The sequence below is a fragment of the Dioscorea cayenensis genome, chromosome 3, assembly GCF_009730915.1.
Source record: "Dioscorea cayenensis subsp. rotundata cultivar TDr96_F1 chromosome 3, TDr96_F1_v2_PseudoChromosome.rev07_lg8_w22 25.fasta, whole genome shotgun sequence".
NCBI classification, from domain to species: domain Eukaryota; kingdom Viridiplantae; phylum Streptophyta; class Magnoliopsida; order Dioscoreales; family Dioscoreaceae; genus Dioscorea; species Dioscorea cayenensis.
In genome coordinates, this window is record NC_052473.1 from 725,960 (window position 1) to 748,043 (window position 22,084).

The following is a 22,084-nucleotide window of genomic DNA, read 5'->3' on the forward strand; positions in this document are numbered from 1 at the left end:
AATAATTCTATAAACTCTTCTTTGTTTTTAAACTCTTTCTTATTTCACAGTCTCAACCAATGAGACACAAGTTTGCATTTTTTTTTTTTTTAAATTTATTTAACCATGTTTCCTTTATCTTTCCTTATTTATTTAATATATATATTTAATATATATATATAGAAAATTGCCACTTTTTTTAATTATTTTTATTGCTTCTCTTTTGTCTATCCATATGCTCTCACATTGCTTCTGCTTTTAATACACCTCTGCACACTTTCCACCGCTCTCTCTTCTCTCTCTTCATCAACATCTCCATCTTCTTCTTCTTCTTCTTGTTCATGAGCTCTTTGATCTGAGTTTATGGTTGAGGTTCAGTGGAAGTTCTTCAGTTTGTGATTGTTTGTGTTTTGGAGGAGATTTGAGGTGAAAAACTCAAGCTTTTCATGGAGTGTAATCAGAGAAAAAAGATTTCATTTTGGTTTGATTTCATGGTTTTGTTTCAAGAGATCAAGTGTTAGCAAGAAGAAGAAGAAGAAAGAAAGTTTTGATCTTGTTTTGCTTTGATTTCATAGTGAAAAAGATCTCATCTTTGCTTTGTTGAAGAAGAAGAAGAAGAAGAAGAAGCTGGCGAGCAAGTGGTGGGAAAGAGCTGATGCTCCGGCGATGGCGGCCGGAGTAGACCCAAGCTCAACCTCCGGCGCGGCGGCGGCGTCTCGTTACCTTCATCCTCTTCTCCACCCACCACCGCCTGCCGACCAACCCAAGAGCCCATCCGACAAGGCAACGAGAACGGAAGCTAGCGCCAGAGCTGACGATCCTTCAACCTCGGCGGCACCGACTCGCCGCCCCCGTGGCCGGCCGGCGGGGTCTAAGAACAAGCCGAAGCCTCCCATCATCGTCACCCGTGACAGTCCCAGCGCGCTTCGCTCCCACGTCCTTGAAGTCTCTAGCGGTGCCGACGTTCTCGAAACCTTATCGGAGTACGCACGCCGGCGCGGTCGTGGCGTTTGCGTGCTATCCGGTGGCGGCGCCGTAGTCAACGTCGCGCTACGCCAGCCAGGGGCTTCACCTCCGGGGAGCGTCGTGGCGACGTTGCGTGGTCGGTTTGAGATACTATCCCTGACTGGGACTGTGCTCCCGCCTCCTGCTCCGCCAGGCGCCGGAGGCCTGACTGTGTTTCTCGCCGGCGGGCAAGGGCAAGTGGTTGGTGGGAGTGTGGTGGCGCCGCTTGTGGCGGCTGGGCCGGTTGTTCTAATGGCGGCGTCCTTCGCCAATGCTGTATATGAGCGACTACCACTTGAAGGTGAAGAAGAAGTAGCTCATGAGCCGCCGGCGCCGCAGCAGCAGCAGCAGCAGCAGCAACACCAGCTCCAGCAGCAGCCGGCTGCGTCTCAGTCTTCAGTTGTCACCGGCGGTGATGGTGGCGGTGGTGGTGGCGGCGGCGGTGTCCCTTTCTACAGCTTAGGTGGCAATGTAGGAGCTTATCAGCAGCTTCCTGGAGATGGCTTTGGATGGACTGGTCCTCGTCCTCCATTTTGATTCATTTCAAGCTCTAGCTTTTCTTCATCAATCTACCAATTCAAATCCTATTAAAAGTTAAAAACTTTTTTATTCCAAACTGTTCATCAAATCAGCAGAACAAGAAGAAGAAGAAGAAGAAGAAGCTTGGATTGAATGTAAGGTTAGTAAATGCAAAGAATCTCATCTTTAGGACTTCTAAACTGTATACATAAAAGAAAAGATTCTCTTCTCTTAAGTTCATTTATTTTGATTTTGTTTGTTTTTCTTTTTATTTTTCTCTCTTTTGCTTTCATGCTTGTATTACGAGTGTTTGCAATTGCAATGCTTCTTTTATTGGTTGGTGCTTTTACTTGAGTAACTGATAGACAAGCTCAGAGAGAAGTACTACTGATGACAGTGGAGTGGTTCTAAAGCTTGCTTCTTTTTCTCTACTCCTCTGACTAAACTTCAAACCTATGTCTGACCAGTTTCTGTACAATATACCATTTACTTGTTAACCATGGTTAGAGAAATGAAGGTTGGGAGAGGCTTGGCATTTACTTGTGGTGGCTCTAGCATGCAGAGGAGGCTACTGAACATAAGATATTGCAAAGCAGGCTTCTGCAAGATTCTTAGCACCTGCTTTCATCTTTTCTTTTTTCTCGAGCAGTGTTCTTATCTTTTCCAAAGTACTATTTCTAGAAAGCACAGCAGAGAGATAGAAACTCTTTTTTATTTTTTCCATCATTTCTGAATGCATGGACATTGGACATTATTATTATTAATCTCTTTAACCTTTTTCCTTTCATAATGTGTGTGTTTGTTATGTTATATGCTTCTTTCATAGAATATCTGTCATTCTTTCTTCATAGCTTATGTTTCTGATCTTCATTAGAAGTATTACTTCCATGATGAATGAATATTCAGAAAAAGTTGAAGCATTTGATCAAGTAATTGTGCAGAAATTTGTGCAATGATTGGTGTGTTGTCTGATTTTTGATAAGATCTTGTTGTTTAATAACAAAATGATATGATATGACTGTGAAAGTGTTTGGTGATTTCATCTGCTTTCATGTTTGCTTTCAAGTTTGTAAGAGATGTTGCCTTCTTATGTGGAGCATGGTGATCTGTATCATCACATGCATGAACTTTTTATCACACTGTTTATGTATTTTATCCACATTTTCTTCAATGCAAAGTGAGAAAAAAATACATAATTAGAATATTATATATTGCTTAATGATCATTCACATGAATTTAGTAGTACATATACACCATGGAAATCAACCGAATGCCGGTCCAAATGCAGCTTTATTGAAGGTACTCAAAACTTAGCCTTTGATATATTATTACAATTCATTTGAATCAGTTTAAGATGATCAAATGATGAAACAACACTCGATTTGATTCTTCGGCTATATTTGAATCATCTTTCTATTAATATGGTCATTTAATATTAGAGATGTTCGCGTATCTGTTTATTTACTGAGGTTGTATGTATTAGTAAAATTTCCAACTGGTTGAATGAAGAAATCAAGGTATGTGAACATGAACTGATGATGATTCATTACTTTTTTCTTTACAGTGTTCTTCCTGATTCTCTGGTCAAAACAAAGACCATCTGTAAACATGCAGGAATTCATGGGCAACTTTGACAAACAAAAACTTGCTACATTACAAAGCAATCAAAGATCGAGAAGATGAAATCATCGGCAATTCAATGTTGGTGAGTTTGTGCATCATCGTCATCGGTAACCACAGGTAAAGATGATCTTTTAATGAACTCTAAGCAATCAGCAATGGCTTCGGCGTAGAAAGAGTTTGTGCTATTGTAGTACGGTATCGGCTCTTCTTGTCGACTAATATTTCTTTGGTAACCTCCTTTCAATGGCTTCAAACAACCCGTTAAGATACGAAGAAAGCTCAAGAGTTTAACATGAAGACGGCGATGACCGGCGCACCGATGAGAAGGCCACCGGAAACCTCTCATCCTCCGCCATCTCCGGCGGAGTCGAATGTATCTCAATTGAGCCATTTTGATGATAAGAGAACAACAAGTGTTGTGATAATATATAGAACTTAGAATCATGGATGAAGTGAGTTTCTTGTGGAAAAGAAATCAGGTAAAGAGAGAGGAAAACAATGAAGATAGATTTAAATAATAATGAGTAACAACATGACATCAAGGGATAAATTTCTAAACATTCCATAATAATTAATCATGTAAATTGTGTTCACAAAGTAATTGAATAGAATTTTTGGATAACTTGGTCTTAACTCAAGCCTGATTTCTGTGCAGTATTTCATCTGCCACCTTTTCTTTGGTGAGAATATATAGTACTAAATTTCAGTGATAATCTCAATGCATTGGTTTCTTGTCATATGGTTTCAGAGATGAAAAATGTTAAATAGATTCTAGAAGACACTTATAATATATATATATATATATACCGACAAATATGAACAAGTCACATGCCGGGGCGAACACATACGAGAAGTTAAACTCTAGGACATGTGTCCTATATTTATATCAATTGTGGTTTGAACCCGTTTTATCAGTGAGACAAACATAAGTCGAAATATTCATCTGTTTTTTTTTCTTTTAAACAGGTTGAATGGGTACCAAAGTTTGAATTTTTATAAGCTTTTTTGTTTATTGTCATAATACATGAGTAGCATATTTTGATTAAATTAATGGTATAATTCACTGTCATTTAATTGTTTCTTGATCTTCCTCTTCTTCATCATTATGCTTTATGATTGAAGTTAAGGATGGTGATATATGCAAATACACTATTTAAATAAATTAAAATTAAAATTAAAATTAAGATTAATTTCCCCTTTTATAAATAAATTCAATTGTTTCCAAAATTTATTACTTTTCACACAAATGAAAAATATTACATGCATTTTTAATAGAGGGAATATATATATATATATATATATATAGGAAAAAGATCATCTAGGTAAGTCCCTAGATTTGAAATCTAGGGACGTTTTAAATCTAAGCCGTTGGATCATCATCCAATGGTTGATTGTCCATATAAGAATCGTATCACCCTTTTTACTGTTTATGATCAGTATACAAACACTGTAGAACGCGATTTCTACTGTTCGTAATGATAAGACGTCGATTACCATGAGTACATGACATCCTGATTTAAAATCGGGGACGTCCCTATATATATATATATCATATGATATATACAATATATATGTACGTCCCCCACAATTATTTTATATATATTGTATATATATATATATATTGTATATATATATATATATATATATCCCCCACAATTATTATTCCATAAAAATTATTTTTTTTATTTATATTTATAATTAAAAAAAAAAAACCAGAGAGAGGTCCTGACCTAATCCACAGAAAACATTCAATCCTCTCCAATGGCGACCACCATCGCCACCTTCGTTCAATCAATGGAGACGTGACCATCATCTTCATTGCTTCTCCTCCGAAAGATCCCATTTTTCAACGCCCTAAGGCAAAAAGGTCCCATCTTGGGCTTCCATGGATGCCAATCCACCTCCTCAGATCCCTCTCTCATGGCCTCCAGAAGACGCTCTCACCCTAGATTGGATCCATTCCCTCACCACCACCCTTGAGTGGGCGTCCTGGAAGCTGCCCCCTTCCGGGCTTCCCTCCGTCCTCCCTGTCCCTGTCCTCCTTCGCCTTTTGCTCACCGCCTCCAACATCCTCCACAAAGAGCCTAATTGTCTTAGGGTTGATCCTCAAGGGGAGGAAACCAGTGTTGTTGTTGTTGGTGATGTGCATGGCCAGCTACATGATGTCCTTTTCTTGCTAAAGGATGCTGGATTTCCATCGGACAAAAGATTTTTTGTGTTCAATGGAGATTATGTGGATCGGGGTGCTTGGGGTGTTGAGACATTCCTCATCTTGTTAGCCTGGAAGGTCTGATTTTTCTCTTTGGTTTTTGTTTTTTTATCAGCTCCTCTTTCAATCTCTCTTTTACTTTTATCATGTTCTAATGGTTTTATTGTGTTAAAGAGTTGGAAATGAGTTTATTATTGATTCTGTTTGTAGTTGATACTGAAGATGTTTTCTTATCTATTCTTGCTGATTTCTCTATTTGTTCAATGTATATCAAGAGATTTCTCATGATTGAACTCTGAACAATGGTTGTGTTGTTGAATGGAGGTTAATTATTCTTTAACTAGAAACTGAGCTTGTAGTAGTATATCTTATTGTTCTGATTTTTCTCCTTTTTTTTTTCAGCTTCTCTTTCAATCTCTCTTTTACTTTTATCTTGTTCTAATGGTTTTATTGTGGTTTAAGAGCTGGAAATGAGTTTATTGGTTCTGTTTGGAGTTGATACTGAAGGTGTTATCTTATTTTTTTCTTGCTTAATTCTCTATTTTTTTCAATGTATATATAGAGATTTCTCATGATTGAACTCTGAACAATGGTTGTGTTGTTGAATGGAGGTTAATTATTCTTTAACTAGAAACTGAGCTTGTAGTAGTATATCTTATTGTTCTGATTTTTCTCCTTTTTTTTTCAGCTTCTCTTTCAATCTCTCTTTTACTTTTATCTTGTTCTAATGGTTTTATTGTGGTTTAAGAGCTGGAAATGAGTTTATTGGTTCTGTTTGGAGTTGATACTGAGGGTGTTATCTTATCTATTCTTGCTGAATTCTCCATTTGTTCAATGTATATCTAGAGATTTCTCATGATTGAACTCTGAACAATGGTTGTGTTGTTGAATGGAGGTTAATTATTCTTTAACTAGAAACTGAGCTTGTAGTAGTATATCTTATTTGATTCTTTGGTGATGTTTTTGTTCAGAGCCATCTCTTGTTACTCAATGTTTGTCTTTCATTCATCTTGCTTAGTTGTTCCCTTCAATTGGATAGTGCTATTCTGGCTCTGGGTGTCAGTATCATTTCATCACATTGCCATTTAGAAGTTTGAACAACAGAGATATTTATTCTTTTACTTTGATGAATTCCATAGGTTAATTAACCATATTAAGTTTCAAAATTGTCTTGACTTTGTTCATGCCTTGATGAAACTATGTATGCCGCCATTGTTAATATCTCAGTTACTGCTAGTGATACAACTAAGGTGGGTTCTCTGTATTTAGATGCTTGTCCTTATAGTTTTGGTTATTTTCTCTCCTCGCCTTTTTAGGTCGGTCAACTACAAGCATGACACGGGTTTCTTGATGAATGTAAATTGTATCTTGATGAATGTAAATTGCACTGAAAACCATAAGTAGGCAGTAGTGTATCTCTTGTTAAGGTCCCTAATTAATCAATGGATATAGAATACCTATAAAAACACACAGGGTTGAGCGAGTTGCGCTTTCTATCATATCTTCGAGGTTATCTTGGTGGGTGGCCCATACTAGGAAACCTATTCACACTATCTCAGGACATTGTTGTGTTTACTATTCATCGTTAGGTGGTCTAAAAAGAGAGAGTGTTCGAAATATTTTGTAATAAATGAGCTTTCCAATTGAAGTAGTTTTTGGTCGAAATCCTTTTCATGAACCTTAGCGCACTGTATTGGCAACATGAAGTTGATGACTGGGTTATGGGAAGAAAGTTTGGACATTCTTAAAGACATGCAACTTTCAGTTGTGGTTGACAGGAAGCACCAACTACTTCATCTCCCCATCTGAAATCCTCTGTTTGATGGAAAGATTAACTCTCGTGGTGACATAGCTATGTAGCAATTAAATGTAGGAATTTTACATGGAAATCATCGACAAGTAGTTTACATATTAAGTATGTAAATCAATGGAATTATGAAGTGTAATCTTCTGTACAACACGACAAAGTATTAGTATATTGGATTCCTCTGGATAACATGAATGCAAGTGGAATAATCGAATGACAATATAAATAAACGACAAAATTGGCTGGTATCTTTAATACATTCGGTAGAGTTTTTAGATTGCTTGACATCTTTAATGAGCAATAATAGTTATTGTCACAGATGAATTGTATCATGAATTGAGACTAATATATAGATATCCTGGGTTGCAGGTTTTTTTGCCTGAACGAGTATACCTTCTTCGTGGTAATCACGAATCAAAATACTGTACATCAGTTTATGGTTTTGAGAAAGAGGTAATGGAAAAATATGGTGAACAAGGAAAACAAGTTTACCGAAAGTTTTTAAGATGTTTTGAAGGTCTTCCATTGGCATCTATAATAGCAGGTAATGTATATACTGCTCATGGTGGGGTTTTCCGAGGTGCCGCCCTGACACCATCAAAGAGGTCAAAACGTAAAAAAGGCCGCAAGCCAATCGCCGTTGCAGACTCAAACTCTCTAAGGCTTGGTAGCTTGGAGGAGTTATTAAAAGCTCGGCGGACAGTGCTTGATCCTCCATGGGAGGGATCAAACTTAATCCCCGGCGATGTGCTATGGTCTGATCCGTCGTTAAATCCGGGCCTTTCTCCAAACAATGAGAGAGGTATTGGTTTGTTATGGGGACCTGACTGCACTGAAGAATTCCTCAAGAAGAACAAATTTAAGGTGAATTTTCATTCATCCTTTTATCGCCCGCCATTTCCGTCAGTAAACTCTGAACTCAATGCGAATATTTTGTTTGAGTTGTAGTTGATTATCAGGTCACACGAGGGTCCCGACGCGAGGGATAAACGGCAAGATCTTAAAGGAATGCATGAAGGTTATACGATCGACCATGTCGTCGAATCAGGAAGGCTTATTACTCTTTTCAGTGCTCCCGATTACCCACAATTTCAGGTTCTGTTCTCTCTTCACCCATGTCGACAAAACTTTCGTCCGGCTTATAAATAACATTTGCCTTCATCTTCTCAGGCAACCGAAGATCGATACAACAATCAAGGCGCATACATTGTGTTATCTCCACCCGATTATTCTACTCCTACATTTCACTCTTTCGACGCCGTAAAACCAAGACCAAAGGTACAAACAATTAGATTCAGTTCGATTGCAACCGATGATAACATCGATAACGAACCGGAGAATATTGTGCAGGTGAATCCATACTATGACTTTGAGGAAGTTATAGACTCTGATGAGGAGTTGGACTTGAAAGCAATGGAAAGCAGCACATCAGTTGAAGATCTAACTCCAATCTGAGACTTTCTTCTTCTCTTTTTGTTGGCCTTGCTTATACATTGTGTTTTCCATGATGTATTTTACTTTGTGACTTTGTGATTGTCAGTCTTTCTCATAAGTTAATTCATCAAGAAATATATTTATATATATATACAGAAAATTATAATTCCTAAAATTTTAAATTGTAATAACTATTTAATTATAGGGGTCTCAATTGGTAAAATTTGAATTTGAGAATACAATAATTCTATAAATGTAATATTATATTTTGTGAGGGTTTATAGATTATGGTAAATATTGAGTATATACACTACTCTGTGGATATTTTTTTTTTTTAATATTAAACTAAAAGTATCCATTTAAGGTTAATAATCAGGATGTGTATTTATAAATATTTCTCATTATACGTAGGTTTGAATCCTGGATATGCATATACGGATATAGCACACCCCTGCGAACTAGTTAATAAGAAAGAATGATAGGTCTAATTTAAATTTTTTTTGAAATTTTTTGATTTTTCTCTATGAATCTAAATTAAAATCGGTGATAAAAATGATATAAATTGAAGTTTGATGCTTAAAAAAAAATAAATAAATAAATAATTAACTATCTATAAAAAAAAATTTACCCGGAAAAAAATAAGCCAGTTGGCTTTTTCAGCCAATCAATGAATGCCACATGCACAAACACAATAAGAATAGAAGAGAAAATGAAACGAAGATCAAATTAGGTCAAACAAGGGTTTGTGCTTCGTCTCGTCGTCAATGGCGGCGATCTCGTCCTCGGTTTCTCGGCTCTGTCCTCCAACTCCTCTCCACTGGTCCAGATCTAGTGATCGGAGCAATCCCTCTGTTATCTCGTCCCGGCCAAGGTCCATCGGCGCGATCAGAGCCTCAGCGGCGGCGGGGAAGAGGTACAAGGGGACAGTGGCGAAGGAGAAGAAGCTGGCGGAGATGATAACGAAGAAGGTGGAGGAGGCGATGGAGGTATGCGAAGGAGATGAAGGGAAAGAGTCCGCCGAGTGTCGCGTGGCGTGGGACGAGGTCGAGGAGGTGAGCCGTGCCATGGCTTTGCTTCGCCGCCGCGTCGCCTCCGGCGATGATCCTCTCGAGGGCTTCTGCAAAGCTAACCCTAACTCCGATGAATGCCAGCTTTGCGACGACGACGAATGATTTCGGATTTCGGATTTCGGATTCGGATTTGGATCCGGATCCGGTTTTTTATTTTGATTTTATGTAAATATTATAAATGAATAAATGATTTACATGGCTTTATGAACTTATGGTTTTTGGGAAATTAGTAAATTAATTTGAATAATTATACTTCTTCCGTTGCTTTTTATTTGCTGTGAATAACTGAATTTTACTGGTTTTTTTATATAATTTAATAAAAAATTAGTTATTTTTTTAAAAATTATCTCTAATTTATACTTTCACTGAATAAAATGTTAGGATAATTTTAAAAATAATAATAATAAATATTTTTTTAATGTTTAAAAAAAATATGACGGATAAAAAAATGAACGGAAGGAATAATTTTTATGGATTGGATGAAGATTAAAGTGATTTGAAGTTTTGTTGGATGTTAACAAATTTGTACTTTATTTGTTAAATAAGAGAAGTTTTTATAAAATATTTAAGAATTGTATTAACATGTAAGTTTGGAATTGTTATCCATGTCTTTATTTAAATTAAATTTATTTATTTTATTGAATAAAATTACTCTCTTCGTCCCATTTTATTTGGCCATTAATAAAAGTTTTTGAATTATTTGTTTAAAATTGATTTTATTATATTTATTTTGTTTTAAAAAATCAATGTGCATGAAATAACATGTATTTATTTTTAATAAAAAAGACTAAAGTAAAAAAAAATTAAATGGAGAAAGAAGAGGGAGTCAGAATTAATGGATGGAGGATGAGAAATGGGTAAAATAGAAAAACTAAGATAAATATGTATGACATTTCTAAATATAACCGTTTCTTTTTTTCTTTTTTTCTTTGAAACAATTGAGATAGATATATAAAATCCGACGAAAAAACAATATTTTGTTAATATTAAGGCCTTGTATGGATTGGCTATTTTTTTTAGTTTCGTAGAAGTGTTTCGGGAAAAAAGTGCTTTTTCCAGAGTAAGTCAAGTCCTATTTTATATTTTGTGTTTTAGTATTAGACTTTTCATCGTAAAAGCAGAAACCTGTAAAAATAAACTAAAAAAGCAGTTTTTATAACAACTTCTGTTTTTGCAGAAAAACCAATACAAACAATATTTTTTGAACCCAAAAGTGCTTAACTTATAAAAAAACACTTCTGAGTTTTCAAACAAGCCCTAAATTGAAATCTCATCATCAAAGCATTTTTTTTTTTTAACAAAATACGGGCAAATCATATCAGGGGGCATGTATAATTTTAGAGTTGATACCTTAATACACTTATACCCTCAAATTGTATGATTTGAAGTTTATATTAAAAACATATATACTTCATGTAAAAATTTAGTGTCAATAAAATAAGAGATCATTGGCTTAGGAAGATATTTTTCAAAATCTTATTGGGTTGAAAAACAATAAATTGAAATAAAAAAATTAATTTATTATCTTGATGAGTTTAATAGTAAAAATAAGAGTAAAAATGGATAAACAAAGGAAAAATAAATAAATAAATAAACAGATGCATTGAACTGATAGCCTTGGATACCATAAGTAACACATATCATAATCATAAAACTGTTAGCCTGAAAAGCAGGTGCATGTTGATGTTGTCATAGTTATTCACATGGCCAACAACAACTTCCCATTTCTTAAAGGAAAAAAAACCAATGCATGCAATTGTCATTGATGTATATATAAACATCACACTATCTCTGTTTTATTGGATCAAGTGCAACTGTTTTATTTGCCTTTGTTTTCCACAATCAAAACAAAACCATATCCTCTCAACTACTTCATGTCTTCACTCATTAATAACTTGTTTTTTTTAACTATTTTATCACCAACTTTCTTGTCGGTGCTCATCATATATACATAATACATATATATATATATATATAATAAGTATGCGAATATTTATAAAATTAAATGTTATATATACCCTTTTAAATTTTGATGTTTTGCCTTCTGGCAATATATAAATGTACACTATTGTGCATAAATACTTCTGAAAATTTCTAATAGTTCTTCCGTTCTTTTTTATTTGTCGTGGTTAACTGAATCTCACATACCAATAAATTTAGTTATTTCACAAACTTTTATAAAAAATTTGTTATCTTTTCAAAATTACTTCTAATTTATATCTTCATATTTCTTTCTTATATTTAATTTCAAGAAGATAATTGAATAAAGTGTTGGGGTAATTTTGAAAAATAATAATAATAAATGATTCTTGATGTTAGAAAAATGACAGATAAAAATGAACATAAGTTTTAACAGATATAAAAAAACGGAGGGAGTAACTATTAAAAAATATCTTTTGCATTTATAGTTCTTTTAAGTTCATTTTAATCATCACGTTTAAATAAAAGTTAATGCCACTAGAAATAGTTTAGGGTTTAAATAAAATTCTATTTTTATTACTACAAAACTAAATATTTATATAATTTATATTATATGATAATGATGTATATTAGGCATATATATATATATATATATATATATGTATATGTATATGAGACTATTCATTTATAGACGTCCACAAATAACAAATCTAAGGACGTCCATTATCAATGAACAGAAGTTACTACATTAACATGTAAAGTAATTACTATTTGGAACAATAATGATTGTTCATCAATATAGGCAGAAATTATATAGGGGGGGGGTGAACTACAAGTTTTAAAATAATTAATTAACAAAACTTTTAAATTAAAATTTAAAATTATAAAATACATTTAATTTTTTATAACAAGTAAAATTTAAGAGAAATAATTAAAATTAATTAATGTATCAAAATACATATAGTTTTATCAAAATTTAGATTTTTTTTATGATTTTGACTCAGGCATGGCTTAAAATAACTAGAGGTTTATAACAGAATTTTAGAATACACCCCTAAAATTTTATTTAATAAAAATTAAATTTATTTAGATTTTTTAATAAATACTTATTTGAGATATTTATTTATCTTTTCACATACTACTTAAATATATTTAAAATTTGTGAATAAAACTCAACAAAATAAAAATCTAACAAAAAAATTGTAAAAATATAAAAACTATAAAAGCTCTTATTTATAATTAAAAGAAATAAATATTATATCAATTTTGGAGAAATAAATGCATGAAAAGACAATACATAGGATCATAATAGAATTTTGAAAAGTTAGTTAGAGAAGATATGATTGATTAAGCATTAAAATAAAATATTTAATATCTTAATGTATTATTTTAAAATCTAAAAAATAACTAAGATTAAATTACATGATTAAATATTAAATTAAAATATTTTTGTATTATGACAATTATTGATATTCTTTCAAAATTTGATTTTCTTAGATTATTATTAAAAAAATTCTAAAGATGAGGATTTTAAAAAACAAATGACATAAACTAATTCCTTTATTCGCCTTACCTTTGAGTTGATATTGTTCTAATTTATAATTATGAAAATATAGAAAATATTTTAAATTAAAAAAATTCTCATTTGCAGGATATGTATTTTAATAATTTATCTGAATTCATTTAAATAACTTTTTAAATTATTTACATTTAAGATTTTAGTAAATACAAAATAAACCAATATTTAAATATTTTTTAAAAATAATAACTTTCATTTAAACTTCTATATAAATTAATCATAATTTAAAATAACATTATTTATTGCTAAATCAAAGGTTTAATATTTCTCAAATCCTGCATATATATATATATATATATATGCGCAAAGAACAGAAGTTAAAATTTAAAAGATAAACATGAATTATTTCAGAGTATAGAGGCTAAAAAAAAAAAGTAAATATATATAAAAACAAATATACATAATTTTATCTTCTTTTCATGTTCAAAGAACCAACCATGCATGCATGTATTAATGTATATATGCACTTGAAACCTAGAACTCATACTCGGAAAGAATAATATTATGTAAACCTTAAACTTAAAAGAACACTAAATTAAATAGGCAGACGAATAATTAAGATGACGTGAGAATATATTTATGAGCACCATATATACTTCAAAGTGGTAGTCACTTTCCAATGATACCATGGACCACGTAGAAGAGATATAAAACCATGCAAACATGCATGCCCATTGGTTTCCTCCAAAGCATACTATTTAGCAAGCCAAACCCATGGCAGACATTAAAAGGTGGCAACTTAATTAATTACATGTGAACAAACTCTTTGTTAATTTCTGACTTCATGACTTCCTTCTTTTGTTCATATTTGGAGAAACAAACTTGTTTTTGTTTATTATTATTATTATATCTTTTAACATGATTATGATAAAGATGATAAAGATGATAATGTGTGCAATGGTCCCCTTGCTTGTTATATCATGCATACAAGAAAATTAAGTTTCTTGTTGTAAATGAACTAATGAAGTGATGTATAGGTGTCATTTGACTTTGGTGTGGACATTAAAGGAAGAGTCCAAGTTTTTCCAACTAAAGTTGGTTTCATTAGTATAGAAGAGAATTTTCATGTAAGGTGGCGTGTCCACAGCGTATTGATAAGATGACCATTTTTAATCATGCAAAACAAGAACCAAGGCACCATCAACGTGCAAGGAAAAATCAAGGAAAGCTTCATGTTTGGTTTGGCATGGTGGCAAGAAACTCAAAGAAAAAGACATGTTATGGATTAGCACAAAATTTCTCTAATCCTTTTGCACAATAGATCTTCGGTTAAGTGGTATTGTTTTTAATTAAATTTACATAATTTTTATTAAGTGGTACTGGCTTTAATTATGTTCATATAATTTTAATTGCAAACTAATTTTCGTGTCGGCTGAATTAGGATGTTCCTGATTATATATACACTTATCGTATTTGTATATTAAAAAAAAAAATTCTCTAACACATACAGTACTATGTTTTGATTAGATTTTGATGAGAAAGGGCATATTCATTGAAACTAATTAATTAATTGGGTGTGCCATAGTTGGATCCAATCAAAGAAAGATCAAAATATTGAAGCATGCTTTGTAAGAGAAATAAGATGTCCATATTTAGTGATGGAGATGTTTATATATATATATATATATATATATGGACAATGCTCGCTCTTTGACAATTACATGTGGCAAGCTTGAGGAGGACCACATTTACACTATTCAAGTTTGTGCTTTTATTTTCAAAAAATTATATGTATTTTTCCTCTTTTTTAATATGTTGCAAAGTTCAATGCTTGATCATATATAAGTACATGTAGACATATAGGAAAAGGGAGAGAGAGATAGTTAGGCAAGCAAAAGGGATAGATTAGTTTAAAAAAATTTATCTTTAAAGGATCATGGGATCCACAACCTTATCTAGAAGAGTTAAGTGTCTAAATTAATTAATTGCTTATTGGCAAATGATTTATCAACTTTTACAATAAAATTAATAATAATTATAATTACAAACTATTGGTAATTGGTATACTTTTTCCAACAAAATAGAATTTTTTTTAATAATTGTAATTAATTTGAAATATATTATAAAATATTAATACAAACAAATAAATAAAAATAAACATTTTTTTTTACTAATATCAGATTTAATATAAACAAAGATTTAAATACAACAAGAAAAAATTTAAAAATTTAAAAAATATTCTTTGAAATTCTTTTAAATCAGATTATACAACTTTTGTATAGATTATCAATTAGAATTTGGTTTTAGGAAAGAGATTTGGTCTTTTAATTTAGACTTTTCAAATTCAAATATTTGTGTATGTTATAAAAAAATTATTGACAGACATCTACTCTCACAAAGATTAGTTTTGAGTATTTTTTATTCTCCAAAAAGTAAACAAATCAAAGAACAATATTATTATTATTATTATTATTATTTCATGGGATTCTTTTGATTAGAAAATCCCAATTGATTAACTTAAACTGTGCAAAAATTAAGGGATCATATTGTGTTTATTGTTATGATTGATAAAAAAAACCTATCTAAAATAAAATTATTAATTATTAATCCTCTTTTAAGCCTTTAATCTTATAAATAACAAATCCATCCATCCAATTAAAGAAATGCAAGACTAATTCCACCCACAAATTTAGATTAAAAAAAAAACCTATTCTTAGTAAATCCTAACTCCCTTAAAATTCCATTCCCCAAAAAAAAAATAGAATTATTATTTTTCCATATTTATCATTAATTAAATTAGTAACATATCATATTTCAAGATATACTTTCAATTTTTAACTCTTTTCTAACAATAATAAATAATAAATAATAAATAATAATTTATTCAAATAAATAAATAAATAAAATAAAAAGATTAAATGTTGGCATGAGTTTGAAAACTTGAGAAGAAGAGCGTTTCTTGGTTGTCCTCTTTTGGCCTCTTTGTTCGTTCCACTCGAAATCCGTGAGATCTCGCGGGGCGGGTTGGCAGATCCGATCTGGAGATCGGAGTCGCGGCGGAGGGATCTAGATCCGCCGGCGACACCGTGGGAGTTCGACGGAAGTGCACCATCGACGGAGCGGACCTCAATCGTTGCTTCGATCTGTGGGTGTTTGCCTTGTTGTTCGATCTTCTCGGCGGCAATGACGGCAGACGCGGAGATCAATGGTTTGAAGCTGGAGAACCCTTTGGAGGACTCTGTTGATGAGACCTTGGTTGATGGTGGAGAGTTGGATCTGCAGACGAGGCATGACGGGGTGGATCAAAGTCCGATCTTGGAGTCGGTTAATGGGGAGGAGCGAGATCTGGGAGAGAAGGCGGTGGGGATTGATGGTGTTTGTTGTAATGCGGAAGTGAAGGATAATGGGGGTTTGCGTGGTGATTTGGGATCTGAAAAAGTGGAGAGTTGTGATCCGGGATCAGAATCGGATCGTGAAGCGAAACCTGAGGTTGGGGTTTCGGCGGTGGAGGGAGATGAGGTGGAAGAGGAGAATGAGGCTGTGGAGATCGTTGGAGAGGTTGAGGAGCCGGTGGCATTGGAAGAGGAGAAGGAGAAGGGTGAGGAGGGTGAGAAATTGGGGGAATCATACTGAGTTTCTGGTTGAAGAGATAAAGGAGAAGGAGAATGTAGTTGCGGAGGAGATAGGCAGAGATGAATTAGGAGAAAACTTGAAGGCTGTTGTGGTTGAAGATGCCAAGGAATCCGAGAGTATGGTTGCGGAGAAGGGCAGTGATGAAGCAATTGAAAGTCGTGAGATTGTGGTTGAAGAGGCAAAGGAGGCTGAGAATATTGTGGAAAGGGCTCTTGAGTCTGAGGATTTGGTTGCGGAGAAGGGTGTTGAAGTAGTATCAGAAATCCATGATGAGGCACCCGAATCTAAGAATGTTGTTGCAGAGACTAGTAGTGAAGAAGTACTGAAAAGCCATGATCTTCTGATTGAAGAGGCACTGGAGCAAAAGGATGTGGTTGCAGAGACCGGCGGTGAAGAAATATCAAAAAGCAGTGATTTTGTGATTGATGAGGCACCAGAGTCTAAGGATGTGGTTGCGGAGGGTGGAAGTGATGCTGATGAGATAAGCAGTGAAGAAGTAGTGATCAAAGGGTCCCCGGTGTCTGAGAATGTGCTTGTAGAGATGGACTCTGATGAGAGAGTATCAGAGGAGAAGGCAGAGGATGCGCGGGAGTATAAGAATGTGGAAACCAGCAGTGAACAAGTATCTGAAAGTCCTGAACCTGTGATTGAAGAGGTAGTGGAACTCAAGGATGTGGCTGCAGAGCAGGGTAATGAAGAAGTGACAAAAGTTGCTGAGCTTATTACCGAGGAGGCATTGGAATCTGAATATGTGATTGTAGGGTCTGGTAGTGAACAAGTATCTGAAAGGACTGATCTTATGATCACGGAGGAACCAGAGTCTGAGAATGTGGTTACAAAGACTGCCAGTGAGGAAGTAGAATTGATGAAAAAGCATGATGTTCTGGTTGATGAGAGCAGGGCTCATGGGCAATATGAACAGGAAGAGCCAGGATTAGAGACTAATGTAGACGATGCGGTTCCTGAAGCAGCTAAAGTTGAAGAGAAGGAACATCCGGAGGTTTTGATCTCAGTGACTGCGACATCTGAATCCATTGTTGTCAAGCCTGAGGAGGCTTTATCAACAGATGTGGCTCAACAAACTCAGAAAGTTGATGCCTTTTGTGAGAAGGATGGCCCAGCCGATCAGGTCCGAAAAGATGAAACCTTGGGGGAGAATGGTAAAGCCGGTGGACCTGTTAAAAAAGATGATGCCTTGGGGGAGGATGGACGTCCAGCTGCTGAAATACAGGCAAATGAAGCATCACTTGAGAATGGAACTGATGACATTGGAAGCGATGTGGTCTTGTGTGAGAATGGGGTTGCACGAGATTTGAAGATGGAAGCTGGGTCAGAGGCTTATGAAAATGGTCATGCTACATTGTTGGCGAATGAGAAACTAGAGGATCATGTTGTTGCCAACGGTTCTGAGGTCAGTACATGCACTGACATTGATGAGCCTCCGCTTTCTGTTGTTGCGGATGAACTTGTTGATAGCTCTAATGAAGCAGACCTTCCCGTCAGCAAAGATAATGACGATAAACTTAGTTCTAATGAACCTATGACTGTTAAAGAAACTGGGAAGGTGGACAAACAAGCGGTGAAACCACAGATATATTGGTTGGCCAAAATTCCTTGGTACCATAACCCTGAGTTAGCGGCACAGATAAAGCATGTTCAATCTCAACGTGCAGAACTGGCAATTGCTAAGAACAAGATAAGCAACGAGATACGTCAGCAAAGGGTGAGAATTTTGTGTAATTCTTTTTGTTATTGCATTAATATTCTGCTAGATTTTATTATAATCGATCAATGCATCAGGAAATTGTTAACAAAAGTAAAGCGTTGGTGGAGGCAGCAAAAGAAGTAGAAAGAGCTGCACGTGATACGGAAAGTGAGAAGAAAAAGGAGATCCAAGCTGTTCAGTTGAAGATTGGCAACTTGATTGGTGACTTGAAGAATGCTAACTTGATTGATGGCATTGATGATCAGGTCAAAGTTCTTGTGCAACCTGATACCAAACTATTTGTTTTTTTTTCTTTTAATTGCCTTACCTGATGACTAGCTGCATTATGGTTGCAGATAGCTAGCTTGGAGCGGACACTACAGCATGAAACTATGACTTTGAAGCAAGAGAAGCAATTAGTAGAAGAAATTAAGAAACTGAAAGAGCGTCGTGAAAAGCTTTCTTCTGGTATGGATCCAGAGATGCAGATTAAAGAGGCACTTGACCTAAAAAACCAGATTTCAGCTAGTTTAAAGGTATAGGCTTTACCTTTTGTGGATCATTCTTTGTCATCTGTTCATATGGTTTAATCAACCACTTTGTTTTTTTTTTCCTTGTAGGATTTGAGAAAGGAGTTGGATCCGGTAAAGTTTGAGATCAAGCAAGCAACAAAACAGAGGTATGCTGCTACGGAGAAACATAAAAAAGAAGAGGACTGTCTGATTGTACTTGAACAAAAGCAGAAACGTGTTGATGAGGATCGTAAAGCTGCATTTTGGTTAGAGGAGAAGCTCAAGGGTGAGGTATGTTGCCATCATTCTTGGAATTTCTGTATACCCTGTTCTTAATTTGACCTTCCTTAATAGTTTTTCTTGAAAATTTTAATTGCTATTGTAAAATCAATCAAGAGAAGTTCAATCACTGGCTTGTTTTTCTCTCGTTTCCTTGCCTTTTAACGCCAAGGACATTCAGTCCTATTGTCTCTGCCTTCTGGTCATAATTGTATTTTATATGAAAACTACTGATATCTACATAATTACATATATTTCTTTCTATTTTGCTATCTAGCTTCAAGTGGAAAGTAAAGACCAGCTCATGTTTGTTATGTTAAACCGTTTATTACATATCTATCATGTCGGGGAAAGTATTAATATTCTGTGGCTTCTACTGAGGAAGAAAATAGGTTTGATATAAGTGATTACATCCTCTTGTCCTGATGTAGGACCAACATTATAACTAGCGAACCTGTGTTATGGAGTTCACTGCTTAGGATTACATGACCGAACTAGTACAACCAACCATATCTTCATATGCTTTTCTTATGATTAATCTCGTGTGGAATTCCAGTATTCAATCATTATTGGAAACAGCTTGCCATGCATAAATCATTGTTAAGTATTCTGAAGATTGCTTGGTAGCAATTCATTGTTATCTGTGCAGACTAGGAAAATTTTTGGTGCAGGGCATCAGTTTGTACATTGGTTAGGATGTTATGTGTGGAAAGGCCTTTGACTGGATGAATAAAAAGTGGGAAAAAATCACTTTTATGATTGCTCCCTGATGCCATCTATTTGGATGAATTTAATATTAGGTGAATTGAGTTCAGCTCATTGATAAAAGTTCCCAACAGCTGCTTGAGCTCTTATTGAGGAGGGATGTCCGATCAGTCCAAACTTGATTCACTGACAAAATGCATATCATGACTTGTTTTGTTTGAATATAATGAGGATTTGTAGCCTCCAGATAATTAGTTTCTTGTTCTTGCTGAAACTAGTTTCATTCATCAAGATGGTATAGTTTTCTGAAGCATACTTGTTTTGCCAATGGATCTAATGAAAATATATTTGCTTTACTGGCGGACTGCAGTTACTAACTGGACTTGAACACTAATTCCTGGTGGAATACTTAGTTCTTGGTTGCTTGTGATGAAATCATGCTCGTGAAAGCATGTAAACTCTGTCAAGCCTTGTTCACAATTTGAATAATAACCTCCTTTCTTTGCAGAACAAGCATTATCTGGAATATAAAGCTGATGAAACAACTGCTAAATCATATTTGGCTTCAGGAGATCAGAGGATAGCTTGCCATTGCGATAATCAGGTAAATGTGTATTTTATATTCTAGAAAAAGCGTTGTTTTTCACTGTGATGATGTTCTTGTCTGCTTCACAGGTAGAGAAGGTGATGAAGTTGTGGAACACAGATAGCCTGTTCCGCAAGAAATATGTTGAATCCAATGTAAGAAGCACATTAAGGAGACTTAAGACATTCGATGGAAGGTCTCTCGGCCTCGGTGAGCAGGCACCTGAAATGCCTAGCATTGAAGCTATGGGATCAGCCAATGTATCAACAATGCCTTCCTCAAACAGCAAAACATCTTTGCCAGTTTCTGCTCAAAAACCTGAAAAGGAGAAAATCAGTGCAATCACTGAAGTGCAAAATAAAGATTCTGCAGCAACCTCTAATTTGTTGCAAAAGAATCAACCGGTGTCTTTGAGAAAGACCACCAAGGTGATGTCTGAAGATATCTCAGTTACTGTTTTGGACAGTAAGGAGATTGAAGATGATAAGGTAGAGAAGAAGCTAACTAAGGAAGAAGAGGAAATGATGAGAAAGGCGGAAGAGCTGGCAAGGAAAGAAGAGGAGTTGAGAAAAGCAAAACTCGAAGCTGAGCTCAAGGAACGTCTTCGGGAGGAGCAGAAGGCCAAAGCCAAGGAGGCTGAAGACAGAAAGAAAAAGCAAGCTGAGAAGGCCCAAGCAAGAGCTCAACTCAGAGCGCAAAAGGAAGCCGAGCTCAAAGAAAAGGTAATTCCCAGTTTTCACATAACCAGATTAGTTATTCACTTAAGTCCAGAAGCTAAAACACTCTGAATTATTGCAGAAGAAAGCAAAGAAAGAGGAGAAAAAAAGGAAAGTAGCTTTTGTCGCCACTGCTGAAACAACTGATAAAAATGTTGAAGGAGATAATGATCCAAATACGAAAAGCACTGCTCCAGAAACTGTCACTGAACCAGAGATCAAATTCACAACTACTTCAAGGAGGCCACCATTGACAAAGAAATACAATAAAATGGAACCAATTCCCTTGCCTCTGCGTAACAGAAGCCGGAGAAAGATGAAGAGTTTGGTGTTGAAGGGGCTCGGCATCACGGCATTGCTACTTGTCATCGTGTTTTGCTTATACAAGTTCCTGCCCTCTTCCCAATCTAGCCAAACAAACATAGGTTATTAAGCAATTAGTGATAATTATATAGATCATTAGCATTACCGATATATTTATTTATATTATATATATATATATATATATTTATATTTTCAAATGAGCTATTACCAACAGGTCGGAATCAAAGGTTTCTCTTTATACATTGTTTTGGAGTTGGGACTAGTTTTTTCTTATCTTTGGTTGGAGGTTTTCATTTTCTTTGTTCTTTTGTTCTTCTTTATGTGTTTGCAAATTGGAAGAACATTAATACCATTCATAATTTGATTAGAACTGGTTCTATAGTTGGCATTGTGAAAGTTTCATAGTAATCTGATTTTATTTATATCTGTCTACCATTTGTTCTTGTTTAAAAGGTTGATATAATTGGTGAGTTTGTGTAATCTTTAATGTTGATGTCTGTTGGCTGACCTATCAAAAATTTAATTAGTAGTAAATGGTT

General features: G+C 34.6%; 4 protein-coding genes across 4 annotated transcripts; all 4 read left to right on the forward strand.

Annotated features, from left to right (window-relative positions):
• The first annotated feature begins 218 nt into the window (after positions 1-218).
• LOC120252401 (AT-hook motif nuclear-localized protein 25-like) lies at positions 219-1,756 on the forward strand. The gene has a single exon (XM_039260648.1). It carries the CDS (start codon positions 646-648, stop codon positions 1,519-1,521), a length of 876 nt encoding a protein of 291 aa, XP_039116582.1. The 5' UTR covers positions 219-645; the 3' UTR covers positions 1,522-1,756.
• Positions 1,757-4,848: 3,092 nt separating this feature from the next.
• On the forward strand, positions 4,849-8,721 carry LOC120252385 (serine/threonine-protein phosphatase 7). The gene is made up of 5 exons (XM_039260647.1): positions 4,849-5,413; positions 7,512-8,006; positions 8,091-8,237; positions 8,313-8,420; positions 8,493-8,721. Exons 1-5 carry the CDS (start codon positions 5,012-5,014, stop codon positions 8,595-8,597), a joined length of 1,257 nt encoding a protein of 418 aa, XP_039116581.1. The 5' UTR covers positions 4,849-5,011; the 3' UTR covers positions 8,598-8,721.
• Positions 8,722-9,200: 479 nt separating this feature from the next.
• On the forward strand, positions 9,201-9,854 carry LOC120252417 (calvin cycle protein CP12-3, chloroplastic-like). Its single transcript, XM_039260649.1, has one exon. It carries the CDS (start codon positions 9,341-9,343, stop codon positions 9,746-9,748), a length of 408 nt encoding a protein of 135 aa, XP_039116583.1. The 5' UTR covers positions 9,201-9,340; the 3' UTR covers positions 9,749-9,854.
• A 6,167-nt stretch (positions 9,855-16,021) lies between these two features.
• On the forward strand, positions 16,022-21,947 carry LOC120251772 (axoneme-associated protein mst101(2)-like). Its single transcript, XM_039260418.1, has 7 exons — positions 16,022-18,441; positions 18,519-18,689; positions 18,780-18,959; positions 19,044-19,226; positions 20,428-20,523; positions 20,595-21,227; positions 21,304-21,947. Exons 1-7 carry the CDS (start codon positions 16,489-16,491, stop codon positions 21,652-21,654), a joined length of 3,567 nt encoding a protein of 1,188 aa, XP_039116352.1. The 5' UTR covers positions 16,022-16,488; the 3' UTR covers positions 21,655-21,947.
• The last annotated feature ends 137 nt before the right edge of the window (positions 21,948-22,084 follow it).